The sequence below is a fragment of the Hemiscyllium ocellatum genome, chromosome 2, assembly GCF_020745735.1.
Source record: "Hemiscyllium ocellatum isolate sHemOce1 chromosome 2, sHemOce1.pat.X.cur, whole genome shotgun sequence".
NCBI lineage: Eukaryota > Metazoa > Chordata > Chondrichthyes > Orectolobiformes > Hemiscylliidae > Hemiscyllium > Hemiscyllium ocellatum.
The window spans coordinates 127,361,283-127,380,007 of record NC_083402.1 but is presented as its reverse complement, the minus strand read 5'-3'; the positions used below and the strand labels follow the sequence as shown (position 1 = coordinate 127,380,007).

Below are 18,725 nucleotides of genomic sequence, written 5' to 3'. Positions count from 1 at the left end.
GGGTCTTTACTAAATTCCAAGCAGCATGAATTAAACAACACATTTGGAAGATTGATCAAAAAAATTACTAAATGTTTTGCATATTGGATAATTGCTGAAGAAAAGCAATATTCAAGTTCTGTATGATTATTGTATATTTACTACTGGTGAAAAATCTGATAAATTATTTCAGTTATGATTTGGGGATGTAAATGATTGTGTTTATTATGAAGTTTATTATGTGATGTGCTTTTTATTAGAAGCAACACAAGGTCGAATGAAAAAATGTTTCAATTTCTTTTCTGTTTATTTTGTAGAATCAAATGTTAAAATAATGTAGAACATTACAAAGCCTCTGTGTGTTCTAATTACACGATGGGATTTGGTTTTGTTTGTAACGTATTAGCCACAGATGGAATTACATAAGGCTTTCAGCTTACTTCTTTTGATAGCAAGGCATATTCTTCTGCTAGTTTTTCTTTCTCTGCTATCTTTTCCAGCATTGCTTCTATTAAACTTGAAACACAAGGAAGCTGGAAAAATAAAGAGAATGCATTGAAGCAACACATTTTTCAAATTCACTTAATTCAATTTCTACTTAATGCAATCGAATGCAACAGTCTGTCTCAGGATAATAATTAGACAACAAGTGAAGTGCAAAACGACAACACTTTAAGTTAGACCATAAGTTATAGGAGCAGAAGATGGGTATTCTGCCCATTGAGTCTGTGCCGCTATTCAATTAGACCATTTGCTGATCTGACGATCCTCAACTCCACATTCCTGTCTTTTCGCCATAATTATTGGTTCGCTTGCTGTTTCAGCCTTGAATATACTGCCCAGTCTTAACAGCCCTCAGTGATAATGAATTCCACAGATGCACTACCTTTTGAGAGAAAAAACATTCTTCCACATTACTGTCATACATTGGCAATCCCCTAGTCTGAAATTGTGCCTCTGGTCCATGAGTCTCCCATAAGGAAAAACAGCCCTTCCACACTAGTCCTATCAAGCTCAAGAAGAACTTTACACATTTCAATGCATTTTAGAACTTTACCATCATCAACATTGCTAAGATTCTGATGCAAGAGAGGAACTGTATTTTCTGTCCTAAATTAGCCTACATTATAATTACGTAAATCTGTACAACCATATTATTTTTTACAAAGTTCCTGAAGGATTTCAGTTCCCAGGTGTTTTCAGTAAGTCAGTTATTAAAGATACTTGCTGGCCACTAAGGCATACTTCATTTCCATGGCTGGCTCTCAATACATTTTAAATGCTGCAACAATATCTCTTTGCAAGTTATCTAAATGCTTTATCTAATTACTTTTTAAAAAGTGGTCTCAATTGCATGAGCATTCCAATACTTCCAAGAATTCTAAAATTTAATCAAATGAAATAATGGAGCCACAGAAATCATCCCACATTAATTTTACCAGCACGTAAAAACTATGTGAGAACAAATCGGAATTCTGTTCCCCATAAAGTTTTACATAATGGAAGTACCATTATTCATAATCACATATGCTATTCAACATTTTCTTAGATATGACTATGATTCAATACAAGTCTCGAAATTGATTTATTTCACAACAAAGAAACATAGAAAGCAAAAGTTATGATCAATCACTAAAACTCATCATCGCAGAATGTTATGAAGTAAAAGCTATGCTTCCTACATCAGTGGCTCATCCCATTGGAGTTGGATAAGATTAATAATTGTCTTGGTATTTCAAACTTCTTTGCCTTGGGAAAATATCTCAAAGCTTCCTCTTTAACATGATCTGGCATTCTTCATTGAGGATGCATCCTGTTCTGGGAAATACCACGATCAATTTTGCAAACTAAAGTTTTGAACTTCCAGGTCACCTGAAAAAATGTTGATCCTGAAATTGAGACAGACCACTTTTCATTTATTTTTGTCTTCACTCTTTCATGGGATGTGGTGTCACTGATAAGGCTAGGCATTTGTTGCCCATTCCTAAATGTCAACCATATTGCTAATGGTCTGGAGTCAGATATAATCCAGACAAAGTATGTGCATTCAAATGCATAAATTATGAGCAAGAGTGGGCCACTTGACTACTCGAGCCTGCTACAATATTCAATGAAGTCATGGATGACTTGATTACTTCACATTCCCCCTGCTGCTTAATTTTTTCACCTTCTCTTGCTCATCAAACATCGATCTGCCCCAAATTAAAAATATTCAAATAAACTGCTTCCATCTCCTGTTGAGTTCTGAAGACTCTAAACTTCTATAAGAAAGAAAAATCTTCTCATTTCTATCTTAAATGGGTGGCCCCTATTTTGAAATAGTGGGCCCTGTTCTAAATTCCTCCTCAAGGGGAAATATCCTTCCATATCAAAGCTGTCAAGACTTATGTTTCAGTCACCTCTCAAATCTTCTAAACTCTAGCAGATATAAACCTAGCCTGCTCAACCTTTGCTCATCAGACAACCAATTGTTCCATGCAAGTTGTTCTTTGAGTCCATGCATGGTGTGCTAGCGTAGCCCATAACATTAACTTCTGGCTCTGAAAGTCACTGACACATATGGATCTCAGACACCTGTACAGGAAGGTAGAGAATTAGCGAGAATGCTATCAACCAAAAAAAGCAAAGAACTGAGAATGCTGGAAATCCGAAACAAAAAACAGAAATTACTGAAGAAAATTAGCAGCTCTAGCAGCATTCATAGAGGAAAAGCAGAGTTAATGTTTTTTCTCCAATGACCCTTCTTCGGAACTCAAGTGGCCCAAAATAGGAGCAGGTATATGCCATTTGGTCCTTCAGGCCTGCACTGCAATTCAATATGATCATTTAATTCAGTACCACGTTCAAGTTTCTCCCCTTTGAACTCCTCTGGCCCTGAAACTATATCTAACTCCTTCTTGAAAACATGCAATGTTTTGGCCTCAACTGATTTCCGTGGCAGAGAACTTCACAGGCTTATCACTCTCTGAGTGAAGCTACTACTCCTCATCTCATCTCTAAATGACCTAGCCTGTATCCTCAGACTTTCTGGTCTTGCAGGTCATCAGGGACATCCTTCCCATATTTGCACTGTCTATGAAATCCTCCCTCATTCTTCTAAATTCCAGGGAACAAGACTAACCCATCTGGTCTCCCATCATACATCAGGCCTTCCATACCAGGAATCGGCCTTGTAAACCTTTGTTGTAGCCAGATCATCCTTCTGCATATAAGGAGACCAAAACAGCATACAATATTCCTGGTGTAGTCTCACCAAGGCCCTGTACCATTGCAGCAAGACATCCCTACTCCTGTACTTGAATCCTTTCACTGTGAAGGCCAACATACCATTTGTCTTCTTCAACGACTGTTGCACCTACAAGTTTGCTTTTCAGCAACTGGCATATAAGGACACCATAGTCTCATTGCACTTCTCCTTTTCTCAACATACTGCCACTCGGTTAATAGTCTGCCTTGTTGATTTTGCTACCAAAGTGGATAACCTCATATTTATGCACACTGAGCTGCCAGAGGAAGTGGTTCAAGGCTGGTACAATTACAACATTTAAAAGGCATCTGAATGAGTATATGAATAGGATGGGTTTAGAGGAATATGGGCCAAATGTTGGCAAATGCTTATCTGGTTGGAATAGATGAGTTGGACTGAAGGGTCTGTTTCTGAGCCATATATCTCTATGACTCTATACTTCTTCTACCATGTATATTTACTTAACCGTTCACACTGAAACATCTCTGTCATCGCCTTATAGTTCACCATCTCACCCAGCTTTGTGTCACCTGCAATCTTGGAGACATTACATTTAGTTCTCTCAGCCAAATCTTTAATACATATTTAAATGGTTGGGGGTCCAAGCACAGATCCTTGTGATATCCCACTCGTAACTCAGAAAAAAGACCTGTTTGTTCCTACCCTTTGTTTCCTGTCTGTTAACATGTTCTCCATCCGTGTCAGTAGACAACCACCAATCCCATATGTTTTAAATTTACATGCTAGTATCTTATGAAGTATCTTAACAAAAGCCTTCTGAAAGTCCAAATAAATGACATCCACTAGCTCTTCCTCATGTCCACCATGCCTCTTACCCATGCAGCACTATTCCCATGGCTCCTACACTAAACATCATCCCCTGAAGTATTCTATCTTTCTTGCTTAGTGAAGCCTTGTATCTGGCATCGGCATTCTTGATGCCATTTCACCACTCCCCAGGTCAGGGAAGATCAGATTTAACCTGGTGCAGACTCTTCTTTCCATTAACAACGCTGCTGGAGCCAACCCTGTAGTTGCTTGAGGGGTGGTACAATAATCAAATAGTTAGTTTGATATCTACTGAAGCTTCTTTAAGCCTGCCTTCAAAGTTTGGACTGCTCTTTCTGCCAGGCCATTGGATAATGGATGGCATGGAGCTTCCATGTCCCTTCCATGTCAAATACCATTCTACTTTAAGAAATACTCAAACTCCTTGGTAAACGATGGCCTGTTAGCTGTGATCAACCCTTCAGGGAACTTATGTCCTACAAAAGACAAATGCAGTTTTTCTCTCATTGTCCCCATGTTTGTCAAATGAACACTGTGCACATCTGTCCACTTTGAGTGGGCATCCACAATGAATAAGAACATTGAACCCATGAAGGGCCAGCATTGTTGATGTGTAATCCAGGCCATTTACCTGACCATTCCCAAGACTGTGTGTGAGCTGCTGGCTGTCCTTGGTCGAACTCTGGGAACTGCTCAACTAATGCAGCTATGTCTGCATCCAATCCTGGTCGCCTGACACAAGTCCTCACTAACATCTTGGAAACACCTGGATGACCCTGCTGGAATTCAGCCAATATCTGGATAATCACTCTTGCTCCACATATTAATATTCCGTCCTCTACTTTGATCTGATCTCCCCGGGTCTGAGAAGGTTTCCATACTGGTTGTGACAGCCCTTTGGTTTCCCCCATCACCACCAGCTGTTTCAGTTTTCCCAGGAAAGGATCTTTCTGCATCCAAAGTCTGATATTGTCAGCTTTGACTGGAAGTGTGTCCAGAAAAGTTAAAACTATTACGGATGCTATTACTGGTGCTGTACCTCCGAAAGGCGGTTCAATGAATTGGCACTTGCTACTTGGCCACCTGGAAAATGTTCCAACTTGTAATTACACACACTTACTATTACAGCCCATTGTAGAATTCAGCCTGAACCTATGGGCAGCACTGCCTTATCCTCTTTCAGTAAGAGGGTGTGGTCTGTTACTATTACAAATTTATATCTGTAAAAGTATTGCTGGAACTTCCTGACTCCAAATATGACCTCCAAATCTTCCTTCTCTATCTGGGTATATTTACGCTCTGCATTAGCAAAGTCCTGGATGCATACACTATTGGGCATCCCTCTTCATTGGGCCACCTATGAGCTAATACTACCCTGTTACCATTTGCGGAGGCATGACAGTACCAGATCTAAATGGGGATTACAGTTTGCCAGCAGATGAGAGGATGAGAGCTGTTTCTTCACTTCTCTGAAAGCTATTGCTTGATTTTCTGACTATTTCCAAAGCTGATCATTCTTAAGAGTTGATGCAAAGGTGCCAGATTGGAGGCCAGGTTACGCATCAAATTTCCATAATAATTCACCTGCCATAGTAAAAACCTAAGCTCCGGTACAGATGTGGAAGCTGGAGTACCTTTGATCGCTCTCACTTCATCTTCCAATGTGTGAAACCCGGTCTTGTCGACTCTCTAGCCCATGTAAGTCACTTGGGATGCCTAGAACACATTTTTCCCATCTAAGACATATGGCCGCTTGGGAGAAATGTCTGAGGACTATGTTCAAGTTCTCCAAGTGCTCCTCATTTGTCTTTCCCAATATAATCATTTCATCGAGATAAATGGCGACCTGGGACCTTGTAAAATGTTCTCCATTGTCCACTAAAATATTGCACAGCCTGATGATACCCTAAATTGCAGTCTTATATATTGGTGCAAACCCTTTTGAGTATTAACTGTAGCATACATCTGGGGAACCCTTCTCTAACTGCAATTGCATATCTATGAAGGACAGGCCCCCTACCAGCTTTGTGCATAAATCACAACAGATTGGGTATTTATCCAGCTGCGAGAGGCAATTTAATATTTGTTTTTAAATCTCCATTGAGGGGAATCAACCTGTCAATCTTCATAACCAGTGCTGCCAATTCTGCAAACCCTACTAGGTTGTTGATTCCTTCACTTTCCAGCCTTCTGATGTCTGCCTCTACCTTCATCCGTAAGGCAAATGGCACTGGGTGGGCCATACAGAATCACGGAATTGCTTCCTGGTCAACATGCAAGATTGCCTTGATTCCTTTGATAGTCCCTAGAACTTGCTGAAAATCTTCTGGGTATTTAATTAGAACTGTACTTGGCAGTCTTTTTTCATTGAAAAATGTTGAGTCAATCTAGGTGAATCTATCCATGCCAATATGTTGCCCCTTACACCATGAATTCTTATTTCAGCAATAACCTTTATTGCACCTTATCTAATGCCTTCTGGAAATCTAATTATAGTACATCCACCACTTAATCTTTATTCACAGCACATGTTACTTCCTTAAACAGCTCCAATAAATTGGATAAAAATGATTTGCCTTTCAAAAACTAGGTTGCCTCTGTCTGATTATATTGATGTTAGATAACCTGATGTTAGAATCTTGTTAGTAGGGAACCTGTTTACTCTGACAGATGGTAAGCTGTATCTTACTCTTTTTGAATAAAGGAATTACAATTGTAATTTTCCAATCAAATGGAACCTTCAACCTGATCTAGTGTATTTTGGAATTTTTAAACAAAATCCTCCCTCACTAACCAGTTCTTTTAAAACCCTATGATCAACTTGGCTAGCACCCAGGGATGTGTCAGCCCACGTGTCCAACAACTTATCCAGTACAAACCTCCTTGGTGAATATAATTTTTCTTTAATCATATATGATAATACTTATTCAAAGGAATATGGGTGTTAAAACTGCTCATCCCTAATTGCCCTGGATAAGGTGTGGTGTGCTGCCTTCTTGAATCACTGCAGTCCTTGTGAGTGTAGGAACAGGAAGTGAGCTTCAGGATTTTGACCCAGCTACAACAAGGAGGCAGTGAAATAGCTTCAAGTCAAGATGGCGTGTGGCTTGCAATGGAACTTGCATATGCTAGTATTTGCTGTCCTCATCTTTCTAGGTGGTAGAAATTGCAACTTTGGAAGATGCTACTGAAGGAACATTGGTGAGTTGTTGCAGGGCAACTTATCTTGGTCTCAACACCACTTTTCTGCCACTCTCCATAATCCTTCAATCCATATTAATTTCTTTTTAAAAAGTCTACCTCCTTCTTAAACTTACTCAATGTCCCAGCATTCCCTGCAACCTAGGGTGGTGAATCCACAGAGTCACAACTCTTTGACAGAAGTAGTTTCTCCTCATGTCTATTTTAAATCTGCTACTCCTCATCCTAAAACTATGACCTCTCATTTTAGATTGCCCCATATGAGGAAACACTTTTTTTTCCACATTTACTTTGTTAATCTCCATTATGATCTTATATATCTTAATTAGATCTCCTTTCTTTATTCCAAACTCTAGAGTGTATAAGCCTAAACTGCTCAGCCTCTCTTCATTCGACAAAGCCCTCATCTCTGGAATCAATCCAGTAAACCTCCTCGGAATTTGTTCCAAGTACATTCCTCCTCAAGTAAGTAAGGGGATTTATTACAATCAAGTAGAGTGTATTTCATCACTGTCCTGATGCATGCCTTCTAGTTGGTGAGTTGGCTTTGGGGAGTCTCTGTGTATTCACCAAGTGTTAAAAAAAGCCTGATGCTTTCTGGAACACTACAAGCTTCAAAAACTTTAAAACTTATTTGTCTGGAAGGAAGTTTATTCTTCTTTCCTGAACTATTCTTTTATTGCAAGTAGCACATAACAAAGCCTGGTGAATGAAAGAGAAAAATAATCAGAAACTGGGATAACACATATTCAGCAAACCAAATTTATTCCCTACTGTTACTGTCTCATTGAACACTCAAATGGGAAAAATACTGAAATGCCAAACTTTATCACTTAACAGTCTGAACTGAAGATTTATGAATTTATAGATGAGCATTCGCCTCATGATCTGCAGTATAGGAAGGATGTCATTAAACGGGAAAGGGTGTGAAAAAGACTTACAAGGATGTTACCAAGACTGGAAGATTTGTGTTAAAGGGAGAGGCTGGATAGGTTGGGATTTTTGTTCTTGCAGTGTAGAAGACTGAGAGGTGACCTTATACAGGTTTATAATATCATGAGGGGGATAGATAAGGTGAATAGGCAATGTCTTTTTCCCAGGGGAGGGGAGACCAAAACGGCATAGGTTTAAGGTGAGAGGGAAAAGATTGAAAAGGGACTTGAGGGGCAACATTTTCACACAGACAGTAGCACGTATATGGAACAAGCTGCCAGAGTAAGTGTAGAGGTAGGTACAATTACAACATTTAAAAGAAAACATTTGGGCAGGTATATGGAGAGGAAAGGTTTAAAGACATATAGGCCAAATGCTGGCAAATGGGATCTGTTCAGTTTAGGAAATCTAGTTGGGATGGAAGAGTTGGGCTGAAGCATCAGTTTCTGTGCTGCATGACTCTACATGAACCAATGATGTGCTAACCTCCAAATGGATTTGCTGTTTTTAATAATTACGTGGAATGTGGATCAAGATTCCAGTATAGTGGCAAATAACTGGAAAGCGTTAGCTTCCATCTCCAACTGATATAGTAAAACTATGGATAAGCACATGAAAAACTAGAGCAAAAAGAATGTGTTTTGTTTTTGACAAGTTAGCATAATAGGGTCAAGAGGAAACCATCAGCTCCTCAAAGCACAACCAGATATGATGCAGCAAATCTTGTCGTCCAACACAAAAATCCTGTTCCCAGAACTCACAGACTACTGGAGGGTAGAACACTATTACCCCATTGTCCTCTGTGTGAAAATATGTATCCTGATTTCATTGCCAAATGGGCTAGCTCCACTTATAAGATTATGTCCCTTGCTCTGAATTATTTGACCAAGGGTAATAGCGTCTCTGAATCTACCATACTAAACCTTTTCTTAATTTTAAAACCTCAATTAAGTCACCTCTTCACCCTTCTAAACTTTTTGTTTTCTATAACTCTATCATACAAAAACAAAATTCAACTCTCGTAAACCAATAACATTTTTCTTTAAACTTGAAAATAAAATCAAAAGTCAAATGTGACATTTACAGAAATTCATTCAGATTAAACTAGAAGTCAAAATTCTATTTGTTAAATCACCTCCAGAGGGCAACAGTCTTAAGTAAATAACACCAGAAAGCAGCAGTTCCACATTATAGATGACAATATTACTAATTCCATATGACGTTCTGTTTTGGGGTTACACTCCATTCCTAATACCTTTCTAAACAGTCACTCTTGCTAACGACTTATAGATGGAGAAATGAATTTCATTAAGTCCCGTATTCAACATTAACATGACCACAATTGCTATATACCTGATCACTCTCTACATATCAATCCACAAATAACACTCATCACTTCCTAGCAGAAGGCATCAGTGCAGTAACGAATTATAACATAACCTTGACATGGTCTGTGTGACAGAGTCCAAAAAATAACAATAAAATGTGAATGAAAGTCAGTCCACTATTGGGCTTACTGTACATGTCTTATTGAACTATTCCTGGTTTAATCATCTTCTTAATGGCATGATTTGCAATAACACTTCATCTTTCAAGTGCTATTCATCCTTACTTGCCAAATCAATAAAGTGTGTTACTGCTGTCTCCAGGGCACATCCACATTACAGTAATTTGCTCTTTGTTCCTGAAAATAATGTGTTAACAAGACTTTTCTTCCACACAAGTTGTGCTATTTATATTTATATTCTTAACGCTGTTTGCAATTATCATTGACTAGTTAAGTAGAACAACAGCTGTGAGAAGGCTATCAAATTATTCTGTTTTCTTTTAATTGATAATGAAAATTATGCAATGCTTGACGATAATATCTTTGATTTGCTTTTAATTCAAAAAAGGTTGCACTTGTAAAGATAGCAGTGCATGCGTGTGTGTTATATGAACAAAAGGGGTTGCTGCACTGGGATTGAGATAGCTGACCATAGAATGTAAAAGTGCAGCAAATTCAGAAGGAGTTCTGTTGCATTATTGCAGCATCATTTGAGAAGATTTAATTGCTGTGTAGTTTGGGGGAGGGGAGATCGGGATGATGTTTGGTGGGTGGTTGGTGGAGGCGCAGTCACACCCACCAAGAGGTGGGTGTATAGGTGGTGGGGAGGAGAAAAAGGTATTTTCTTCTTAGTGCATCACATTGCAATATATTTTATCTCATTTTTGATTGCTGCTGGTATCAGTTTTTGGTGATGCAGTACCTTCCATTACATTGTTCTCCAAACAAACAGACTTGAAGTCCTTGTTAAAATATTGTATAAGGAGAGAATGCTGGCCTTTGAAAATCACTGTGTAGAAGGGCGAAAGAGACAGGAACCCTCGTCACATTCAAAACATTCTTGGATATGCACTCAAAGTGTTGTAACCTGCAGAGCTATGGATCAAGAGGTAAAAAGTAGACAAGGCTAAAGAACTGTCTTCGGTTGTCACAGATAACATTTGGCCTCCTTCTATGCTGAAAATATCTACAATTCTTCACTGGGACTAAAGGAAAGATATTTTTATCCCGAGTTACTTCCTGAGCTGGCATGGAACAAATGGCAGCATTTCAATGTCTACTAAGTATATTTATAATGTATTGATTCTGAAAAGTTTAAATTTTACTGCTAATATTTTCTTCCACCAAGACAGAGTGATTTGGTCAACAGCACATATTGCTTTGTGGCGTTGCTATGCTGTGTGGCTTTGTGCAAGGGAATATTACACTGATGTTCCAATGCATCATAGATGTTACTTTCACTGGAAGGTTTAAGAATATTTACTCACTCTCCTGTTCTTTGCTATTCTGAATATTTACTGTGTGCTTGCACTGCCCACATAGTTAAAGAAGCTCTTTTTCTCATTTCATCTCTCTTGAGGATGTAATGCTCGAAGCTGAATTGCTCACATATCATTTCCTTAAACAGATAATGTTAAACATATTGAAAGAAGTATCACAAATAATACCAAGCAGCCATGTCAGAAGGAGTACAAGTAAAACACTCATCATGTCTTCTTTGTTGGTGACAATATTCTATTTCTAAACTCTTGGAAAGAAAAGGGAACTCGAAAAGAGTTTTTTTAAAAGAATATCCTGAAAAATCAACAGAAGCTGCTTTTTAAGGCCATTTTGGCATTTTCTCATGCAAGCTTTGTAAATAGTGAATTCACATTTAGGTCACTGTTGGAAGCTGTATTTATCTAGTGACATCATTTAACCTTTCAAAAAGGACAAAACAAGATGAAAACATGATTCCATTATACCATCAGATCTGTACCCCGGTAAATATCAGCTTCCATTTTCAGGACTGCACTTTTAAGGAGGTATTTTCTTTAGATTTGGAGGAAAGCAAATCGAAAAATAACAGAAATTGCTGGAGAAATTCACCAGGTCTGGCAGCATCTGTGGAGAGAAAGCAATGCTTGCCATGTAAATTGTTACAGGTATGATGTGCTGTAGCATAGTGTCACATAGTAGCATATCCATTCCTTGACTGTTCACCATCACAAGCTGCTAGTTTTGATCTCTGCTCTAAAACAAAATGCATGTTGCAGACGCTGGCTGCCTGTAACAAAATACTAAAGAACTCATGCTCGAGAAAAACAAAGTGACCTACAAGTGTTTGGCAGCGTCCACTTGAGCAATAAAGTGAATGTTTATGCTGCACCAGGGAGGGAAATGTTCTGCCTGTTCTTTTAACGGAGATAGAAAATTGTCTAGAATTTACAGAAAAGTAATCAATAAAGTACCTTTAAAAAAGAAAATCATGTCATGTGGGTAATTACAGAGAAGTCAATGTTTTTTGCATACTCCTAAATGTCTCCAAAGCAAGTGGTAGTAAGCTGCCAACTTTAACTACTGACGCCCATGTGGTGTAGGTACATTCATAGTTGTTGACAGGTAGTGAGTTCCAGGATTTTGATCCTGTGACTGCAAAGGAATGCAATATTCCTTTAAGTCAGGTTATCAAGAGGGAACTTAGGAAAAAAGGGGAGTAAGACATTTGGCTAATAATACATGCTCCACCCTTCAATCAGATCTAGCTAAACTTATACCTCAACACCATTATCTATCAATCTCTATTTTATATACTCAATGCTGAAAATGTGTTGCTGGAAAAGCGCAGCAGGTCAGGCAGCATCCAAGGAACAGGAGAATCGACGTTTTGGGCATAAGCCCTTTTTCAATAATATACTCAATGCCAAGACCTACATAACCCTCTGAGATACTGAATACCAAAGATTCACCTAGAATTAAAAGAATTTCTACAGTGTGCAAACAGGTCATTCAGCCCAACAAGTCCACACCAAACCTCTGAACAGTAACTCACCCAGACCCATTTCCCTACCCTATTACTCTACATTTACCCCTAACTAAGGCACCTGAACTGTACATTTTAAACACTATGAGCACCTGGAGGAAATGCACATAGACACGGGGAGAATGTATAAATTCCAGTCCCTGAGACTGGAATCAAACCTGGGTAGTTGGCACTGTGAGGCCGCAGTGCTAACCACTGAGCCATTGTGCCACCCTGTGATGAGGAAGAACCTCTCCTTTAGCGGAGCCACAGAAAACATCCTTCTTGCATCTATCCTGTTGAGCCCTGTAAGAACTCAGTATGCCTCAATTTATGCTTCTAAACTCCAAAGAATTTGGTTAAGTTTTCTCGAAAAAAATCCAATGATCCCAGTGATCAGATGGTGAACCTTTGTTGTACTTACACTATGGCAAGTACATTTTTCTGCAGGGAATACTGAACACAATAGTCCAGATGCAGTCTCACTACTCGATACAATAAAAGCAAACCTCTGCGCACATGCAGTCAAATTCTCTTCTACATTCTCTGGGACACAGTCCAGTTGTTTCAGAAGATATTCGACTCTCAAGCCTTCATCATCCTAATTCACCTTCCATTGTTTGTAATACCTTCCATGCCAACTCAATACCAGCTTATTCCTCTTATACCTTCTTTGCTAACTCATGCCAAGTGGCCACTCATACCCCCTAAGCCAACTTATTGTTAGCTTATGTCCCCATTACTCCCACCATGTTAGCTCACCCAGTGTATACCATGGATAGACCTGAGTAACCATGTGAAGACAATAAAAAATAAATTTCTAAAAATCTAATATTGCTCCCACTATTCAGAGCTGACAGAAATAACACTATCACTTGCAAGTTCCTTCCTGACAGCCTGATTTGAAGTCATTGTGCATTCCTTCACTGTTGCTAGATCAAAATCTGGAACTCATGACTTAAGAGTCATGGAGATGTTCAGCACAGAAACAGACCCTTTGGTCCAACTCATCCATGCCGACCAGATATTCCAACCCAATTTAGTCTCATCTACCAGCACCTGGCCCATAACCCTCCAAACCCCTCCTATTCATACACCCGTCCAGATGCCTTTTAAATGTTGCAATTGTACTAGCCTCCACCACGTTCTCTGGCAGCTCATTCCATACACGTACCACTCTCTGAATGAAAAAGTTGTCCCTTGGGTCTCTTTTATATCTTTCCCCTCTCACCCTAAATCTATGCCCTCTAGTTCTGGACTCCCTGACCCCAGAGAAAAGACTTTGTCTATTTACCCTATCCATGCCCCTCAAAATTTTATAAACCTCTAGAAGGCCACCCCTGAGCCTCTGACACTCCAGGGAAAACAGCCCTAGCCTATTCAACCTCTCCCTTTAGCTCAAATCCTCCAACCCTGGGAATATCCTTGTAAATCTTTTCTGAACCCTTTCAAGTTTCACAACATCTTTCCGATAGGAAGGAGACCAGGATTGCATGCAATATTCTAACAGTAGCCTAACTAATGTTTTTTACAGCCCCAACATGACCTCCCAACTCCTGTACTCAATACTCTGACCAATAAAGAAAAGCATATCAAACACCCTCTTCACTACCCTATCTACCTGTGACTCCACTTTCAAGGAGCTATGAACCTGCAGTCCAAGGTCTCTTTGTTCAGCAACACTCTCTATTATCTTACCATTAAGTGTAAAAGTCCTGCTAAGATTTGCTTTCCCAAAATGCAGCACCTCACATTTATCTAAATTAAACTCCATCTGCCACTTCCCAGTCCATTGGCCCATCTGATTGTAATCTGAGGTAACCTTCTGCACTGTGCACTACACCTGCAATTTTGGTATCATCAGCAAACTTACTAATTATACCTCTTATGCTCACATGGGCTTCAGTGGTTCAAGATTGTGGCTTACAGTCACTCTCTTCAGAGTCATTTAGGGGTCTGCGATAAATATTGACTTCCCCATCACCGCCCACATGCAACAAATACTTTTTTTCAAAATGGTACTTTCTTTTCGGTAAGGTCTAAAAAAAAATTCTTTCCCAGTCCAGGCAACAGGCAGAATATCTTCCTCATTGGTACAAATGAGCAATGGCACAAAAGGAGGGAAAATACAATGAAAGTGGAAAAAAATCATGACAGTATTAAAACATTTACATTTCAAGTGGTTAATGTCTTAAAATAAACAAACATATGTTTGCTAATCATTTAATAATCTACTTGAGAATTCAAAGCATCCTGCTGAGGTTATAATGGATTTTGAAACTCAGCCATCCATTCACCATGAGTAGCCCTTAGGAAAATGTCAGCAAAGAACTATTGAAACTGCTCATACAAATACTATATCTGTTGGGTAATCAATCAAAACAATTTTGAAAACTTTTAAAAAATCACTTCCAGCTGCAGCGAGTTTTTCCTTTTACAATGTAAAGAGAAGGGGATTTATGAAAACTTCAGATCACAAAGGTTAAACAGACCTTATCAGCCCTTCAACACCATTTGTATCAGCTCCACAAATTTGTCACTCCCACACTGCAGGTTAAGACCCTAGCAACAGCCAAGATGGGGTCTGTTTGAAACCAACACTAAATTGGAATAATCCTACTGAGTTTAGGTTTACACTCTTCTGTCAATCAAGCCCTGCCCCCTTCCCCCATCAATAAATGGAATTTGTTTCAAACATCAGTAGGACTTCTTGGACTTGCTCACCATGGTTAAAGGTTTTTGCAGTCACTGTTCCATGAAAATTCAGCTTCCAGCCTTTGACCTGCTAGCCCACATAAATTTCTGGTCAATGGTAAGTCTAGGGTATTGATGGCGGAGAATTCAGTGATGAGGGTAATGCCATTGAGTATCAAGGAGAGATGATTAGACTCTAACTTATTGTAACTGATCCATGCCTAGTGCTTGTGTGGCGCACTTAGTCACCCAAACCTGACTGTTGTTCAGGCCTTGCTGCATAAGGGCACAAGCTGATTTGTTTGGCTAAATGCCAATGTCTGATGAGTTCGATATAAAGACAGTGACGGATATTTTTAAGTTCTGAATACCACTGTGCTGAAACATTTAGAAATGTGATTAGTACAGCTTTATCTATAATTCTAGTGAAATAATTTAATCACTCGAATACACGTTGAACAAAGTATAAATTAACACAATCTTCAATATGTAGTTTAACAAAAAGTTAAAATACATTTAAAGCTTCTGATATAGCTAACAAGTTCTAATTATTTGTGCATTGCACCATAATGGCTGAAAGGGTTCCCAGGGTTTACTTAATATGTTTTTAAAATAGTGCCAGTTTTAAAAAAAACAACGTAATTAATCATAATTGGGATATGAGCATGACACATAGAAAAATCTGTCCCTTTCTAAAACCTTGCAATATCACAAGGGAGTTTCACATGCTTTTCAAAAGAATGTATCAGTTTTCCAAATTCATTCCAAAATCTCTCGTGAAATTTTCTTAATCAATAAATTCTGTTTAATTTTAAAAAGCAAGAAAATGGTTTTCAAGATTTTCTATTCTGTACAAAATGTTCCTGTAAAAATGTCTGCAAGAATTTAGTGCTTTAATATTTCTGACTAATTAATCCATAAATCCCAGTTAAGTATTGGGACTACATTTGTAGAAAAAACCTAATAAAGCCAGGTACATAATACTTACGCTGACCTCAATCTTTTAAAAATACAGTATTTAAAAATACAGGATTATCACTGATTTTCAAAAATGAAAATGCATGAACTTTTGTTCATCTGTTTCTGATGGAATTTCTCACCTATTGATTCTAAGCTCATACAAGTCACTTTACACACCAAATTAAGCCTTTTCATCACATTTGTTGCTGACTGACCTCCATTTACTGAATTTTACACTTTGCCAAAAAAAAGCATAACCGAATGTCTCTTACATTAAATAACTGAATACATTTACTATTTCTGCAGTAAAAGCAATGTGTAAACAAAATTAACTCTCATATTTTACTCTAACCATCATATAGCATTGAATATCTTTAAATACGACACAATTAGAATAATATTCAAGTAATGAAAGTAAAAGATTGAAAGGATCTTGCTGATTCAGTGAATATTGTGAAAAGTTTTACAATCTTTTGAAATGTATTTGTTGGAAGAGATCACAGGTTTCAGCATTCCAGGTACAATGTGATCAAGTTTTCTTCATTTTCAATATCCAGGATATTTCTAAATCTCCTGAATAAGGCATCACGTGGTAGAGATATTTGTGTTAAAGAAATACTGGTGCATGATATTTTGTCTGTATTGATATTTGTCTTTAGGATGTATGTATCAAATTCTTGCAAAATTTCCTGATTATGAGCTTGTAAAATAAATACCTAGCCAGGATATCAAGTGGTACAGCATTACCGCGAGGAAACCAGTAAAGTTTATTTTTAATCATCGTTAATATCTGTCAACAAACAATAACAAGAGGGGCAAACAGTATAAATCCACAGATTGTTTTCTCATTTCAAATGGTTTTGACTGTCATTTAGTAAGTCAAGGTTTATGAAATTACCACAAAAATAATGAAACTGCTAGAAATACACAGTAAATCTGTCAGCATTTGAAAAAAAGCAAAGATTGAGTAACATTTCAGGGAATACACCTCTGTCAACAGGCTAGGTTAAAATTTAGTTGGCTACATCTGATAGCAATAAGTATGAAATGTTTAAGGAAAAGTAAAATTCACCAAAAGATCTCACTTAAAAGCAGATCAATGTTGAACTTTAAAATATCAAAAAGTTTTTTTTATTGGATACAATTTGATCTGTGGGAGCCAGCACATGGTAAATGCTGTAATATTCAGGGACAAAAAAATTCAAGGAGTTGCCTCATTTAGTTCTGCCTGGCAAGAGGGTGGTTTTCAATAAATCACTGAAAATATTTCAGGGGCTTTTGAAGAACAGTTGCCAGGTCATAGCCAGTTGGAGTTAGAAGGCAGACAGAGAAGAAGCAGACTCTGCATAGAAAAGAATTATTTGACTGTATTGTTGGGAAGGCAACTGAACAACACTGGTTTTGTGCAGTTGAGTTCAGTGAGAAATCAAGAACAGTTCAAAAGCTTGTGTTGTCAGAACTCTGATAGAAGTTCTAAGAATTAGACGGCAACTATATGTTAGACATTGAGCTCAAAAGAAGCACGTACATAATTAATATTTCAGTACAGTTAAATTTGGAGGTGAAAGCCCATAAGCAGTAAGCAGTAATTGTTTGTGCAACTGAGCCAGAGCAGAGCTCAGGAAAAGCTTGATGAAGATTACAGTTTGTGTGAAAGAGTTTTCAGAATCCAGAGTAATGTGCACCGAGGAAAGAAAGGTGAAATACACAAACTGAGCACTTCATTGAAGCAGTCGATGGAGTAGTCAATGAGGGGGTTTCAATGCAGGTTGTCAAAAGTGAATATCGGGAATCCCTTGCTCAGTTATTGTCACGGGTAAAAAATGAGGTCTGCAGATGCTGGAGATCACAGCTGAAAATGTGTTGCTGGTTAAAGCACAGCAGGTTAGGCAGCATCCAAGGAACAGGAAATTAGACGTTTCGGGCATAAGCCCTTCATCAGGACATTTGGTGACTGACAAAGTCACTAACATCTTTGGGGAAATGGGGAAGTGCATTGCTGAGAAATCCATGTGATCTGTCTTAATCGCAGTTTCAGTTTCATGCATTCAATTAGGTGTTCAACCATATTTTGTTTGTTTCTATATTTGTCTCTGATTAATTTTGCAATGTTATAATATAATTTTATCTACCTTGGCACATTTTCATCAATAGTCTTTGCAGGTTTGCCTGAATAAGTTCTGTTTTCAATAAATTTGTTATGCTTGACTAAATAAACCTAAAGATTCATTGCTACTGCTATCTCAGATATAATCTGAAACCGAGACAATTGGTCATACTATTAACCTGGTTAAAGTTAAAATTTGTTATGAGCCATGGAGAAGTAGGAATAAAAATGAATTCACACACTGGGTCATCCAAGATGGAGGACAGCAAGAATTTCTGGCTGTAACAGCTGCCCCTTTTTTGAGGTATTTTAGGTGCTGGAGGTGATTTCCTCGAATTCCAGAAACAGAAAGAAACTGACACCAGAGTGTATCTGCACAGTTACTGCTTTTGCTGTTTGAATTCACGTATCGCTTGACATCGGAGTGTGTCTGGGAAAATTAACAAACAGTGAAGTTCACAACTGATCTTGGAGGAACTGTTTGGGT

At 38.3% G+C, this 18,725-nt stretch overlaps 1 protein-coding gene across 1 annotated transcript in view; it reads right to left on the bottom strand.

The window, feature by feature from the left end:
• Positions 1 to 289: 289 nt before the first annotated feature.
• The window catches only part of cntln (centlein, centrosomal protein), a 454,938-nt gene continuing 436,502 nt past the window's right edge, over positions 290 to 18,725 (bottom strand). The window contains exon 27 of the mRNA XM_060846250.1: positions 290 to 512. Coding sequence (XP_060702233.1) covers positions 411 to 512 — 102 coding nt within the window. The 3' untranslated portion in view covers positions 290 to 410. The remainder of the gene's footprint in view (positions 513 to 18,725) is intronic.